General features: G+C 43.3%; 1 protein-coding gene across 2 annotated transcripts in view; it reads right to left on the reverse strand.

The window, feature by feature from the left end:
• LOC126501331 (lipid droplet-associated hydrolase-like) overlaps nucleotides 1-12,852 on the reverse strand; it is a 67,850-nt gene that overhangs the window by 32,359 nt on the left and 22,639 nt on the right. For both annotated transcript variants that reach the window (XM_050141939.1, XM_050141941.1), the window contains one exon: nucleotides 8,020-8,189. In XM_050141939.1, the coding sequence (XP_049997896.1) occupies nucleotides 8,020-8,189 (170 nt within the window). The remainder of the gene's footprint in view (nucleotides 1-8,019; nucleotides 8,190-12,852) is intronic.

Raw genomic sequence — 12,852 nt, forward strand, 5'->3', positions numbered from 1 at the left:
AAACATAAGGATGAAATACCATAAACACTACAATTTACTCAAGGTAGTCATAAAAACATTGAGATGAAAATACAACAGACATTAGTAGCTATACTATGGATGACAGATATTCATGGATTCATTACAAAATTACTTTATTTTTGAAAATTTCAGGTATCTTAATTTTATAACAAAGACTTTTAAACTTTGAAAATTTTCATAATAAAAATGTAAAAAATGTCAATGAACAAAAGCTTTCTGTTTATCCTTGCCCTCTACAGTAGCATATCCAGCTATCAGCAGAGACGGTTTGCTGCTCAATATTCCAGTTGTTTTGTTTTGTTTTGAAACAGGCTCTGAATATATAGCTCAGCTTATCCTAAGACTCACAGGGATCCTCCTGCCTCAGCATCATGAGGACAGAGATTACAGGAATGGTCTACTAAATCTGGTTCTGAATCCACCTTTAACGTCCTTAGATTCCCTTAGCCAAGGCCTGATTTCCTTCCTTACATAGAAGTGATCATCCACATGTATCAGATATCTGACTTCCATCACTCAGTGTCGATGCACTGAGGCAGGAGGATGACTGTTAGTCTGAGGCTAACACAGTGAGCTCCAGGCAGCCTAGACTTTACATTAAGACTAAACAAACACCAGGCATATTCAGCACTATGCCGTCTCATAGAAACGTCATCAGCTAACGCTGGGGGAAAAGGAAAAATAAACTTCTTATGTTAACTGCTAATTTTACTTTTTGAAACAGGGTTTCTCTGGAACTTGCTCCATTGACCATGCAGGCTTTGAATTCACAGAGATCCTCCTGCCTCTGTCTCCTGAGGGCAGGGATTAAAGGTGTGCACTACCACCACCCGGCCTAAATCTCCCCTTTTAGACACAGCTCACCGAGAGCTGGCAGGCTGAAGGAAGCTCTACACCTGACAGTAAATATATACTTAGATCTGGAAGCTCAGAAGCCCTGCATGAAGATATTCACTAAAGCGCCGAGTGCTGACATGCATGAAGAATGTTCTATTATAAACCCGTTTTCACTTTCTTGCAGCTTTCCAAAAAAATTAGCCTTTTGTGGTGAAATTTTCCATGCTTAGTTACAGCCAAAAGGTGATTTTTTTGCAAAGTTTGAGAAAAATATATTAAATAGTGCTTGAGTTATGAAAGGATGAAAAAAGACCACATAAAATTTCCACTTTGAAAGCAGTTTCAGGATTTGCAAAAACATTCAGACAGCTAACAATGGCTAAAGTTGAAAAGCTGAAATTTTCCACACGTCCAGTGTTCAACAAAGTAGTATGAGAGATTCAGAGAAGACAATATGTGTGCACACAAGTGAACAAATACATACGGAATCTGGCAAGATTGCTCAGTGAGTAAAGGCACCTGTGGCCAAGCCTGATGACCCGAGTTCTATCCCTGCAGCCCACACTGTGCAAGGAACGTAATGACGCCTACTATCTGCCTTCTGACCTCCACATGTGTGCAGTGTGGAGTGTATGGACCCTACTAGCTGCCCTCTGACCTCCACATGTGTGCAGTGTGGAGTGTATGGACCCTACTATCTGCCCTCTGACCTCCACATGTGTGCAGTGTGGAGGGTATGGACCCTACTAGCTGCCCTCTGACCTCTGCAGGCCTGCAGTGCTGGCATCTGCAACCACACACATTTGCATGCTCAGACACATACATAAATTAAAATGTAAAAAGTATTTAAAAATCAGAGTGTCACAAGACACTGGAAAACCAGTACTCTACCACATTTAACACAAACCTTTCCCAGAATAGATTTATTGCTTTCTAACGCGAAGTCTTTCACAAGCAGAGGATTCACGGCTGACTCTGATCACGGTTTTCACACCAGGACTCACTAGTGGTCACATGGAGACAGTGCCAGCTACTGCACTGCTTCTGTGGGATCAGGAGCCTGCACTGCACTGTCCCAGATCCCATCCCAAGTATGCAAGTCTCACCATGTTTTCAGTTCACCTTCTGCCCTTAGCCAGGCCTCGATGCCACTTTCTGCCTAGAGAACATTCACACAAGCTCTGAGCCCTACAGAATCTCCCCAAACTCCCTGCAAAGAAACATTCACCTACTCCCCATTAACTCCCAAGTCTTTGAAGAACTCAGGTATTGAGGAAACAACACAAACACCTTTAATTTAAGGAAACAGAGCTGGAGAGACAGCTCAGCGGCTAAGAGTGCTAGCAGCTCTTGCAGAGGACCTGGATCTGACTTCCAGCACACATGGCAGCTCACAAGGGACTGCAACTCCAGTTCCAGTGGATACAGCGCCCTCTTCTGGTCTGCTCTGGCACTACATGCATGTGGTAGGCAGAGGCACATGCAGGCAAAACACCCACATACACAAAAAGAAAAAAGAAAACTTAAAAGATACATTCACTCGGCCAGTTCCTTACTTCCTAATTGAATTTTTCTCCTCGGCTTCTAGATTTATATCAATCGCTACACATTCTGCAGCTTCCTTCTCTTGTTTCACTAACAGCGTGCTCTGCATGGTAATTCCAGCAATGAGATGCTTTCCACCTCATCTTCTTAACCAGCTGTCACTTTACTTCAGTTAATTGTCACTGTGGAGTACCACTCTGTCTCGGGACTCTGTAGGTGAGGAATTCAGACAGGCTCGGCTGGATGACCGTGTGGCTCCTGGATCCGCTGGGCACTGGTGTAGCACACAGTGCACTAGGAGCTGCTTTGCCAAGTGCCTGGGGACCCTCTCATGTGGCCAGCCTGGCGATTCCAGAGTAGCTAGACCTTTAGTATGGCAGCTGCCTACTGAGATGAAGGAAACGGAAGGTCCCAGCCCACTAGGGCTGGAGTTGGAAATGCCAGAACCTCACCCCGAGTCACTGAAGTGACTTGCTGAAAGCAGGTCAGGTGCCCAGGCTAAGGCAAAGCGGAGAGGGAACTCACTCCATTTCTTGAGGAATGAATGGCAGGGAGCCAGGGCTCCTCATCCGCACATCGCTGCACCTCTCGCGACCTCCTTTCCCTTCTCGCAGCTTCTGTGCTATCCTAGTCCGGATGAATGGCTTTCAGAACTTTTACCTTAACTCACAATTAGATATACATTCCAGAATGGAACCTGAGATAGCAGCACACACTTTTAAAATGAGAAACAAATGTCTGGCAATAAATACCTAGATTACAATATAAATACAGGCTGTTCTACTTCTTCAAGAGCTGTTTGGACATTCATAAATGATTTCTTCTCTCAGGGGAGCATTAGACATCCTAGCCTCATGGGCCAAACCCTGGTCAGGTGACTTGCCCTGGACTGTGTGGAGCAGTGTCACCTTCAGAGAGAGACTTTAGAGTGAGCCCACCCCTTTCTATGTTCTCCATGATGCCAGAATATGCTAGACCGAGGCCCTCAGTTTGGATTCTGGAGTAAGACTGTTCAGAGAGAACTGGGGAGGGACCGCCCATCCTCACAGGACGTTTAGTACAAGGAAGAACCAAGCCTTTTCACTCGGGCTTGTGCCCCATGTGTGCAACTGTGGCACAGTCTTCCCCATCCACACTGTAACCCACGGCAACATCGCAGGCTGCGCGGGGACTGTGGGTGATAGTCTGGGAGGCAACTGTGTTTTCTGCACCTTTCTCTCTTCCTCCTTTACACAATGGAACAATCCCTGAGTGTGCACACATCTACACACACTTCCTCCTTTACACAATGGACCAATTCCTGAGTGTGCACACATCTACACACTCTTCCTCCTTTACACAATGGAACAATCCCTGAGTGTGCACACATCTACACACACTTCCTCTTTTACACAATGGAACAATCCCTGAGTGTGCACACATCTACACACTCTTCCTCCTTTACACAATGGAACAATCCCTGAGTGTGCACACATCTACACACACTTCCTCTTTTACACAATGGAACAATCCCTGAGTGTGCACACATCTACACACTCTTCCTTCTTTACACAATGGAACAATCCCTGAGTGTGCACACATCTACACACTCTTCCTCCTTTACACAATGGAACAATCTCTGCAGTGTGCACACATCTACACACTCTTCCTCCTTTACACAATGGAGCAATCTCTGCAGTGTGAACACATCTACACACTCTTCCTCCTTTACACAATGGAACAATCTCTGCAGTGTGCACACATCTACACACTCTTCCTCCTTTACACAATGGAACAATCCCTGAGTGTGCACATCTACACACTCTTCCTCCTTTACACATTGGAACAATCTCTGCAGTGCGCACACATCTACGCCCTCTTTATTCAGTCTCCAATGGGAATTTGCTGTGCGCTGTATTTAGTGCTGCTCACTTGCACTAGGAATCACACCTATTACCTGGTAGTTTTCTTTTCCCTGCACCTTCTTTCTTGTTTCATTTTCTTCAGTGAGAAATGAGTTCACTGCACGTCTGATATGACCCAGAAACCCTCTTATGTTTGTGTGTCCCCCACTGCTAGCGCAGGAGTGAAAGTCTGACTGGCCTCATTAGATGTATCACACTGCAGCCCAACTCAACATTTTACCTGCTATTTCTGCCCTCAGGGGCCAGTGACAGAAGTGAATTTTTTTCATTGCTTAGAGCACACAGTCTACTAAGCGGCTCTCTAATTGAAAAAAAAATCCTATTCTGGATATTACTTAAAAAATATCTGAAAACTTCTATCTCTATATTTATATACATCAAACTTGATTCAAGAGAGAAACAAATAAAAATGTAATACCAGATTTGAAAAGATGCAATTATTTAGCTCTGTATAAAAGTACAATATACCTGGTAGACAATATACCTGGCATTGTGCAATAAGTCTCTACAAATGACTTAAGAACAAAGTCGTCAATAATTATACAACTATTACAAAAAGCTAAACCAAAGGAAACCAAACAAACCAGCTAGTAAACTGAAAATGTGCCCTCAAAATTTTATGGGAGTCAAAATTCCAGTAAAATAACAGAAAAGATGGAAACAGAAGTTTCTTATTATCACACTTCATATGTTATAAAACATAACAGCTAACTTAGTTTTGGCAAATGATTAGGGCTTGCAACACTCTGGCTTCCACAAACTCACTTGATTGTCAAGTGCATCTCAAATGGAGCATGTCACGTTAACTTCAGGCATGCAGGGACCGCGTCGTCAGTGAGACACTGAAATTTCAACACTTCGGCATGGATCACACGACCAGATTAACAGGCCCAGGAGTTTAATGGTTGAGGGGTGGGATGTGGTGGTGGAGAATTTCAACAATGCAGATAATTGAAAGCAGATGAAGCTTTTTTAAAAATTTGTATGAGTGTTTTGCCTCCATTTATAGCATGCACATGCCTGGTGCCTGCAAAGGTCAGAAGAAGGCGTCAGTTCCCTGATCTAGAGTTACAGAGGGTCGGGAGCTACCATGTGGCTTCTGGGAACTGAACCCAAATACTCTGCAAGATTACAAACATTTTCTCACTGCTGACACATCTCTCTAGCCTCAGATAAAGCCTTGACTAATGGAAACAGAATCGTAGCGACTGCTCCATCCCTCCCCAAAGGTGCCTTGCATGTTCAGTCATACACATTATTTACTGTTTCGACATGCAAGTCTGTGTGTCTCTTCTGTGTGTATGTGGTACACGGACATGCATGTATGTGCATGTGTATGCATGTCCATGTGGAGGGCAGAGGTTGATGCTGGTTCTTTCTCAGCTGTGCTCCATCTTAGGTTTGGAGACACTGTCACTGAGTCTGGAGCTCACTGATTTGTTGAGGTTGGCGGGCTGACAAGCTCCAGCGATCCACTTTCCCTGTTCCCATGGAACTGACTTATACCTGGATTTTGTGTAGGAGCGGGAGATCTAAACTCAGGTCCTCATGCCTGTGGAGCAGGCACTCCCCTCACCGAGCCATCTCTCCAGCCCCATCAAAGAAGAGGAAATACAGTTTTCACAGCTCTCGGGAACTCCAATCACCATCCATCTTTACAGACGGATTATGTTGTCCTCATGTTTCTCCCTTTCCCCCTCCCCTCTTCCCATCCCTTCCCATCACTATCTTAATTCACGTGTTCACAGGAGACTGCGACCCTGGGAAGATACATGACTACCACCTGGTGAAAGGCTCTGCAGTCGGGGACCTAGTTAAGCTGTGATCAGATTTCTGACCAGAAACTGAGATACAAATGCAAACCATTTACACGTCTAGTCTTGGACAACCTGGTACATAGCAGTAGGTAGCCAATATAGCAGTTAGCATAGTGATTGAAGCAAGTTCACTGTTACTTCCATAACAACAACAGTAGTAATACTTGCTTAGAACTTTAAAATCCCTGGTAACGCTCTTAATATTTTGCATAATTCTTCAGAAAATCATTGAAGAACACATAATTATTTCCAATGTGTTGATGGGAAAACTGAGGCCAGAGACTCCATGACTTCTCCAAATTCATGCAAACAAAAGATGACGAAAAATATTTGAGCCTAAGTGACTAGCAAGAGCCAGAGCTCACGGGGACGGTGTGACTAGGAGCACTCACACGTGGGCTGGCACGAGAAAGATGGCAGCCGCCTACAGGGTAAGAGGAATGACAGGGCAGAAAGGAGGCTGTAAATCACACCAAGGCCGACACCGAAGGTAAAGCTGCTCTCTGACTGAAGCACCTCATCTGGGGGGAAATACCTCAACTGAGGAGAAGCAGGAGTCCATGACCAGAGCACTGTCTTCAGTTTCCTGCAGTCACGCTTAGACATAAAAACATATTTTCTTAAATCCAAAAGGAGAAAATTAAAATCCATTTGGTGTTAGAAACAGGGAGACCATAGTTGTGCTCTTTCCAAGTGCTGGTTTGAGCACTGAGCGCAGCGCGCTGGCAGGAAAGGAGGCAAATTCCTAGTGGGATCCAAGACCCTGCTGGTTATTTCATCACACGGAGTGAAAAGATTCATGGACGGGGCTGCTGTGAAGGGATCCCTTCCTCTTGCTTAGCTGCCTCATCCATGAGACTCCAGGCTCTTAGCTCAGAACTATGCCTCGTCCCCTGGGGCGTCCTCAAGATGGCACAAGAGTGATTTTATACCCATGCGTGCCAAATGAAGACATAAATTATCTTGTAATGGTACCCACTCAACGGGTCATTTCATAATACATGAGTGAAGGCATGTCTTTAAGGCTCTTAAAGAGTACACTTCCTATTGGGGGCACTTTAAATTTTTCTCTGTGATGTCAATGTCAATGTATAGTACACAGCCACACTTAAGAACCAGCTGCTTGCGGCGGTGGGTGTAGCTCAGTGGAAGATGCTTGTCCCTCATGCACTAGGCCCTGAATCCATCCCCAACTACAGGACAACAAACATAAAGACAGATAAAGAAAGTATTTCGGAATGAAAGCTGCATACGTGTCTAAAAATGGCTAGAAAATACAGAACAGACAAGAATCTATACTTACGAACACTCAGCGTGTTCCTTAAAGGCAGGTATTACCTGTCAATAAGATGACACATCATTTTGCTTCTTAAAATAGACAGGAATATTTTCTTATTTCAATTTTTGGGACCAGCTGGATGTAGTGCCTGTGAAGGCCAGAGGGCACAGGATCCCTGGAGCTGTATACGGATCGTTGAGAACCACCGTGTGGGTGCTGGGACTCACACTGGATGCTCTAGGAGTGCGGTCTGAACTGCTGAGCCATCTCCCCAACCCATGCCTATTTTCAAAACACGCTTTCAATACAGACAGAGTCCTGTATATGCTACATGTTCTTAAATATTGTTTCATAAAAGAGAGCAAGTTAAATATAACACTAGAATTCCTGAGAACCTTAGATTCAAAGATATTCATTTAGAACAATCTCTGTCTTTTCCACCATCATTCACGGGAACATTATGGAAATTTCTCAAACATAGGTCTTTAGCAACAGACAAAGATAAAGGCAGCCACTATACATCCCTCCCTCTGCTCTACAAAAAAGCAAAGGAGAGATGAGGCTTTTTGCAAGGCAACAATCAGGTACCCACAGTCACCTTCTCAGGCATACTTACGGGCAGCTCAGGGGCATCCTTCATGACCCGAAGAACAATATAGCTGCCTATGGAGTGGCCAACGAGGATCAGCTTCACATCCTTGGGCACGTGAGCTCTGAGAAAAGCTATTTTGTGCTGTATTTGACCATTCAGACCATAGATGTCCTCAATTTCTTGAGCATTTGACTCTAAAAGCAAATGTATAGAACATGCTTTAATGAATAAGTAAACAAGGTAGAACAAGCTCTACAAAGTGCCGAGACTTGAGGCAGTGACTCAGAGTCATGCACTGAGCACTTGTCACAGCCTGTGATAGACAAGCTGCAGTGCTAGACACTTAGATTACAGACATCCGTCCTCACCACAGAACGGGAAAGGCAGCACTAGCGGAAACGTCCCAGCTATGGACACTGTAAAGACTGACAGCTGTGGACCTATGAAGTAGGGCAGCTGAGAGTCAACTGCAGGTCTCTCCTCGAAGCCCGTGAACTTGCAGCTCCTCCATGAACCACTGCTAGTTTAGGTCGGTAGAGCTCAAGGTTGGTCACAGAGCGAGTACTCGGGAAGGGCTGCTGGAAGATAGCTGGGCCCTGACACAGAGTTTCTGACACAGTAAGTCTGTGCAGAGGCCCAAGAATTCCCCTTTCTAAGTTTCCAGGAGATACAGGCAGGCTGAGTCTAGAGTTACACACTGGGAACCACTGGGTTAAGCTGACTCAGATCCAGTGAACTAAGAAAACACATGGTGGATACTGTTGACTATGTTGAATAATCTGTGCATATTTAAAGAACTTAAAGATTTAAGTAGAAACCTCAATGTTAACACGCAGTCATGACCTGCAATGACCTTTCTGTTCCTATTCTTTTTCTAGGGTCTTCAAGATCTAATTAAAACTATACTTGCATAAGCTCACTGACCCAGAAAGACAAAGACTAGGTATGTACTCACTTATAAGTGGACATTAGCTGTTAAGTAAAGGACAATCACACTACAATCCACAGAGGCTAAAAAACAGGGAGGGCTCTAGGCAGGAGGGTCGGGGGAGTTGTGTGTGGATCTCCCTGGGAAGGGGAAATAGAATAGATTTTGTAAGTGGACTTGGGGCAGGTGAGGACAGGAAAAGGAGGGATCAGGTGATAAGGTGAAAGGAGAAAATATTGGGAGAGGCAACTGCAATGGGGAGTGGGGGTGCAATTCAGGGGCAAGGTAGAAATCTAACACAACAAAAACTCCCAAAATTCTATTAGGGTGACCCTACCCAAGTCTCCGAGAAATGATCATGGGAGAAAGACAGTGATCCTCTGCACTCAGAGAAATGTTGCATCTCTCTCCATCTTCCTCTAGAGAAACAGTCCTAGAACACTACCATAGATGTCATGTTGAACTACATATCTGAATGTGAGCATACCAGTCTATATAAACATCCCAGCATGTATGTGTGTATATATGTGTGTGTGTATGTTTAGCTACAGATAAAATATTAAATCAGTAACTTTACCTATGTATTTTCACTCAAACAGTATTTGTAAAACTCCAACAACAATAAAACTAGACATAAGACTAGAAAATAGTGTTGTGTGCTGGAATTGTGTGTGGAGGTGGTAACCCCTCACATCTTACACAGGAATTTTCACATCTACAGAATTCTTACACCCCACTGTTTTCTGAAATGATACCCTAATAATTTTGATCAAATATCATACATATAGAAATATAAAGACTGAAATAAGAACTTCATATTTGAAATCCTCTGAACAAGATAAGTGTACCAATTATTCTTTAGATGGACTTTTAAGAACAAACTATGTTCCTCATGCATATATATTACAATCAGAAAATCTAAAAAGTCATTAAAATTTAACTCTAAATTCAAAGTAGAACCAGAGACAGAATGCAAAAAAAACCTTTATATTATTTGTTTATTTATAATATTGAAATGGGTCTGGCAATGCTAGCCATCATGTAATCATAGAACTTGAACTGTTACATAAGTATGAATATTGAACTTGGTTTGAGAAAACTTGGTTTTGACAGGCAGTTCCCAGGTGTCATCATCTATTTTACAGGGAAAAGTCACTTTGCTGTTACTCAGATGGAACAGAGAAAGCCTAAAGGACTTTGTAAGTTCGTGCGACAGACCACAGAAGCAGCTGGGGGAGAACTGTGGCCCCTACTTCTTTACGACTTGTTCCTTCAGAGAACTAAACAACATTCCTTTCACAGTTATCCTGAGGTTTACTATCTGAGGTGAAGGGTCACCTCACAGTTTGGGTTCATCTGCTCCCAGCTCTCTCCGTGGTCTGTAAGCTCTTTGGATGGAAATACTGGTGAGACCCTGCCAGCTCTGAAAGCGTCTGACACACTGGCGGGATGAGAGACGGCATCTACAACCGTTACAAATGCTACCTTACTTAAAAACAAATAAAAACCTATGACCCCAAAGAATGACTTATAAAATAATTTTAATTATTATTCTCCAAACAGAAGGTATAATGGAATAATCAAAAGGTATCAAATTATATTCCCACTTGATGGGCATGAAGGGTCTGCCAAGGATCTGAACAGATAAATGCGGTGAACAGGAGGGAGATTCAGGAAGAATAAAATGCCACAAACAATAAAGAAAGCAAGAGGCACAAAGCGCAGTATTTGGAACCGATAAGGAGTCTATAGGGAGCCATGGAACTAAGTGGCTGGAAAAGGAAGTTGACACGAATCGAGCAGGACGTGGGCCATTGCAGCAGAGCACGTGACTGCACAGAAAGGAGCAGCACGCTTGGCTGTGGGCTCCAGGGCGGGTGCTGCCATGCCGACAGCCCCGGTACATCAGGGACTACTGAATGCACTTGGAAAGGTGCCAGGGCTTTTAGACATACTATCCAGACGCTAATGCCTTGAGTTTATTTGCTAAGCCTCTCTCATTCAAAACTCTGCAATATGAACAAGGCTCCCCACTCTTCTCTGCCCCAGGACTGTAACCATGGGCTCCATTTCCAGATCCCTCTCCAGCTCTGCACTTTAACGTGGAAACATGCGTGCGTTCCTAGTGGCTGTGAGCAGCGGCTGGACCGTCCCCATCTTTGGGCTTGTCTTTCCTCAATGTTCTTCTGCTAGTCACTGTCCTGGACAGGGAACTCCTCCAAGCAGTCTCTCTCTCTGTCTGGAGGACTATTGGGCGTGGTTTTGTTTCTTTATAACTGCACAGGCTAAATTCATCTTAATTGAAAGACTGGTAATATTTCATCTGCTACAGTTGAACCAGTATAATTTTTTTATCTTGTGCTTCATGGGTTTTGAACAAAGGACCTGAAGTAGTTGATAATAAATTTACCACTGAGTAAGCGGACTCCAATAAGTCAAAGCCAAACAACAATTTAAACTCCCAAATTGTTTTAAAAAAATATGTATCTTTCTTGAATCATCCCTATGTGGTATCAGAGAACAGCTGTTATTATATTCTGTCATTACATCCACTTTACGATTCTGTCAATGTGCTATAACAAGAATATCATTCCCAACTGTTCTCAGTTTTAACGCATGCTCACATGAGGTGAAGCATGCTGCCAACCTCTGCTGTGCTGCTAGAGCTCACGCTCTCTTGCTCATTATGCATTCTGCAAGCCATGCTGTGCATGTCAGGCACCTGTACTTAATGTGACAATCCTGCATGGGAACGATGCACCTGTCCTGCCTGCACTGACCCATCTTATGGCCCCCACTCGTAAAGCAAAACCTCTAATAGGTAACGTAGGTTGTAAGGCCCAGGGCTACACTTGGCCTCTTAGACCTTTTGGGATACTTAGGATACAGATGGAAATAGTCACCTCGGAAGGCGGACATTGGCATCTCTATTGCCTAGTTGATCATAAATCCTAAGTGATGACACTTCAACGTCCGCTGGCCTCTGGGCCTCTAGATGGCACTGTTCTCATTAGGTAGCAAAGAGCTCAGACTAATGCTAAGTTATTAACACATTATTAAGTATAGAACCAATCCAAACAATAAGCATTCAAGTAAGTTATAAATAAGCAACAACCATTTTAAAACACAAATATATTTCCTAATTTCCTAAATTCTGACCCACAACATACATATATCTTTTACTTGTGTTGGGCACTAGTGCATAGTAAGGAAGAATCCATGACCAAGCTCTGGAAGATGGGGTCCTAGGACCAGCAGCAGGAACACTGCTGGGAACTTTCTAGAAATGAAGACTCTCAGGTGGTGCCCCACATCTACTGATCAGCGAATCTGGGTGTACACTTATTCTAATAAAGCTTTGGATAACTTTGAGGCATGTCAAAGTTGAGAATGCTGATTGTAGGGTGGGTAATCCTTCACATCTGCTCTCAATTTCAAAGTTGCTGCTCATATTCTGTTTATTTGCTTCAGATTTTAGTATATTTTTGGATGGCTGCTATGACAATTGCTGTTGCTATAATTAAGAATTCTCTCTATACAACACACCTTTTACTACAAGATAAGGATGAAGGAATAAAACATGATAGCTGCATATCACTGAGAAGTTTGAGCAGAGGGATTAGATAATTAATCTTCATTAGGGATCCACATTTAAAGAGTTTCTTGTAGACAGCAGATAGTTGGACCTTGTTTTTATCTACTCTGAGAAACTATCTTTAAAGTACTCATTCAAACTGATTAGTAATACAATTAGATAAATGATTATATACAATTTTACAAGTGATTTTTAAAACAATTATGTGCCATATGAATGTCTATGTGTAGGTATTGTGCATGTGAATGCAGGTACCTGGGGAGTCCAGAAAGGTGTGTTGGATTCTATGGAGCTGGAGTGATTGTGAACTGCCCAACTTGGGTCCTCTGCAAGA

This window comes from Alexandromys fortis, unplaced genomic scaffold (genome assembly GCF_014885135.2).
Source record: "Alexandromys fortis isolate MF-2015 unplaced genomic scaffold, M_Fortis_MF-2015_v1.1 scaffold_30, whole genome shotgun sequence".
Classification (NCBI taxonomy): Eukaryota; Metazoa; Chordata; class Mammalia; order Rodentia; family Cricetidae; genus Alexandromys; species Alexandromys fortis.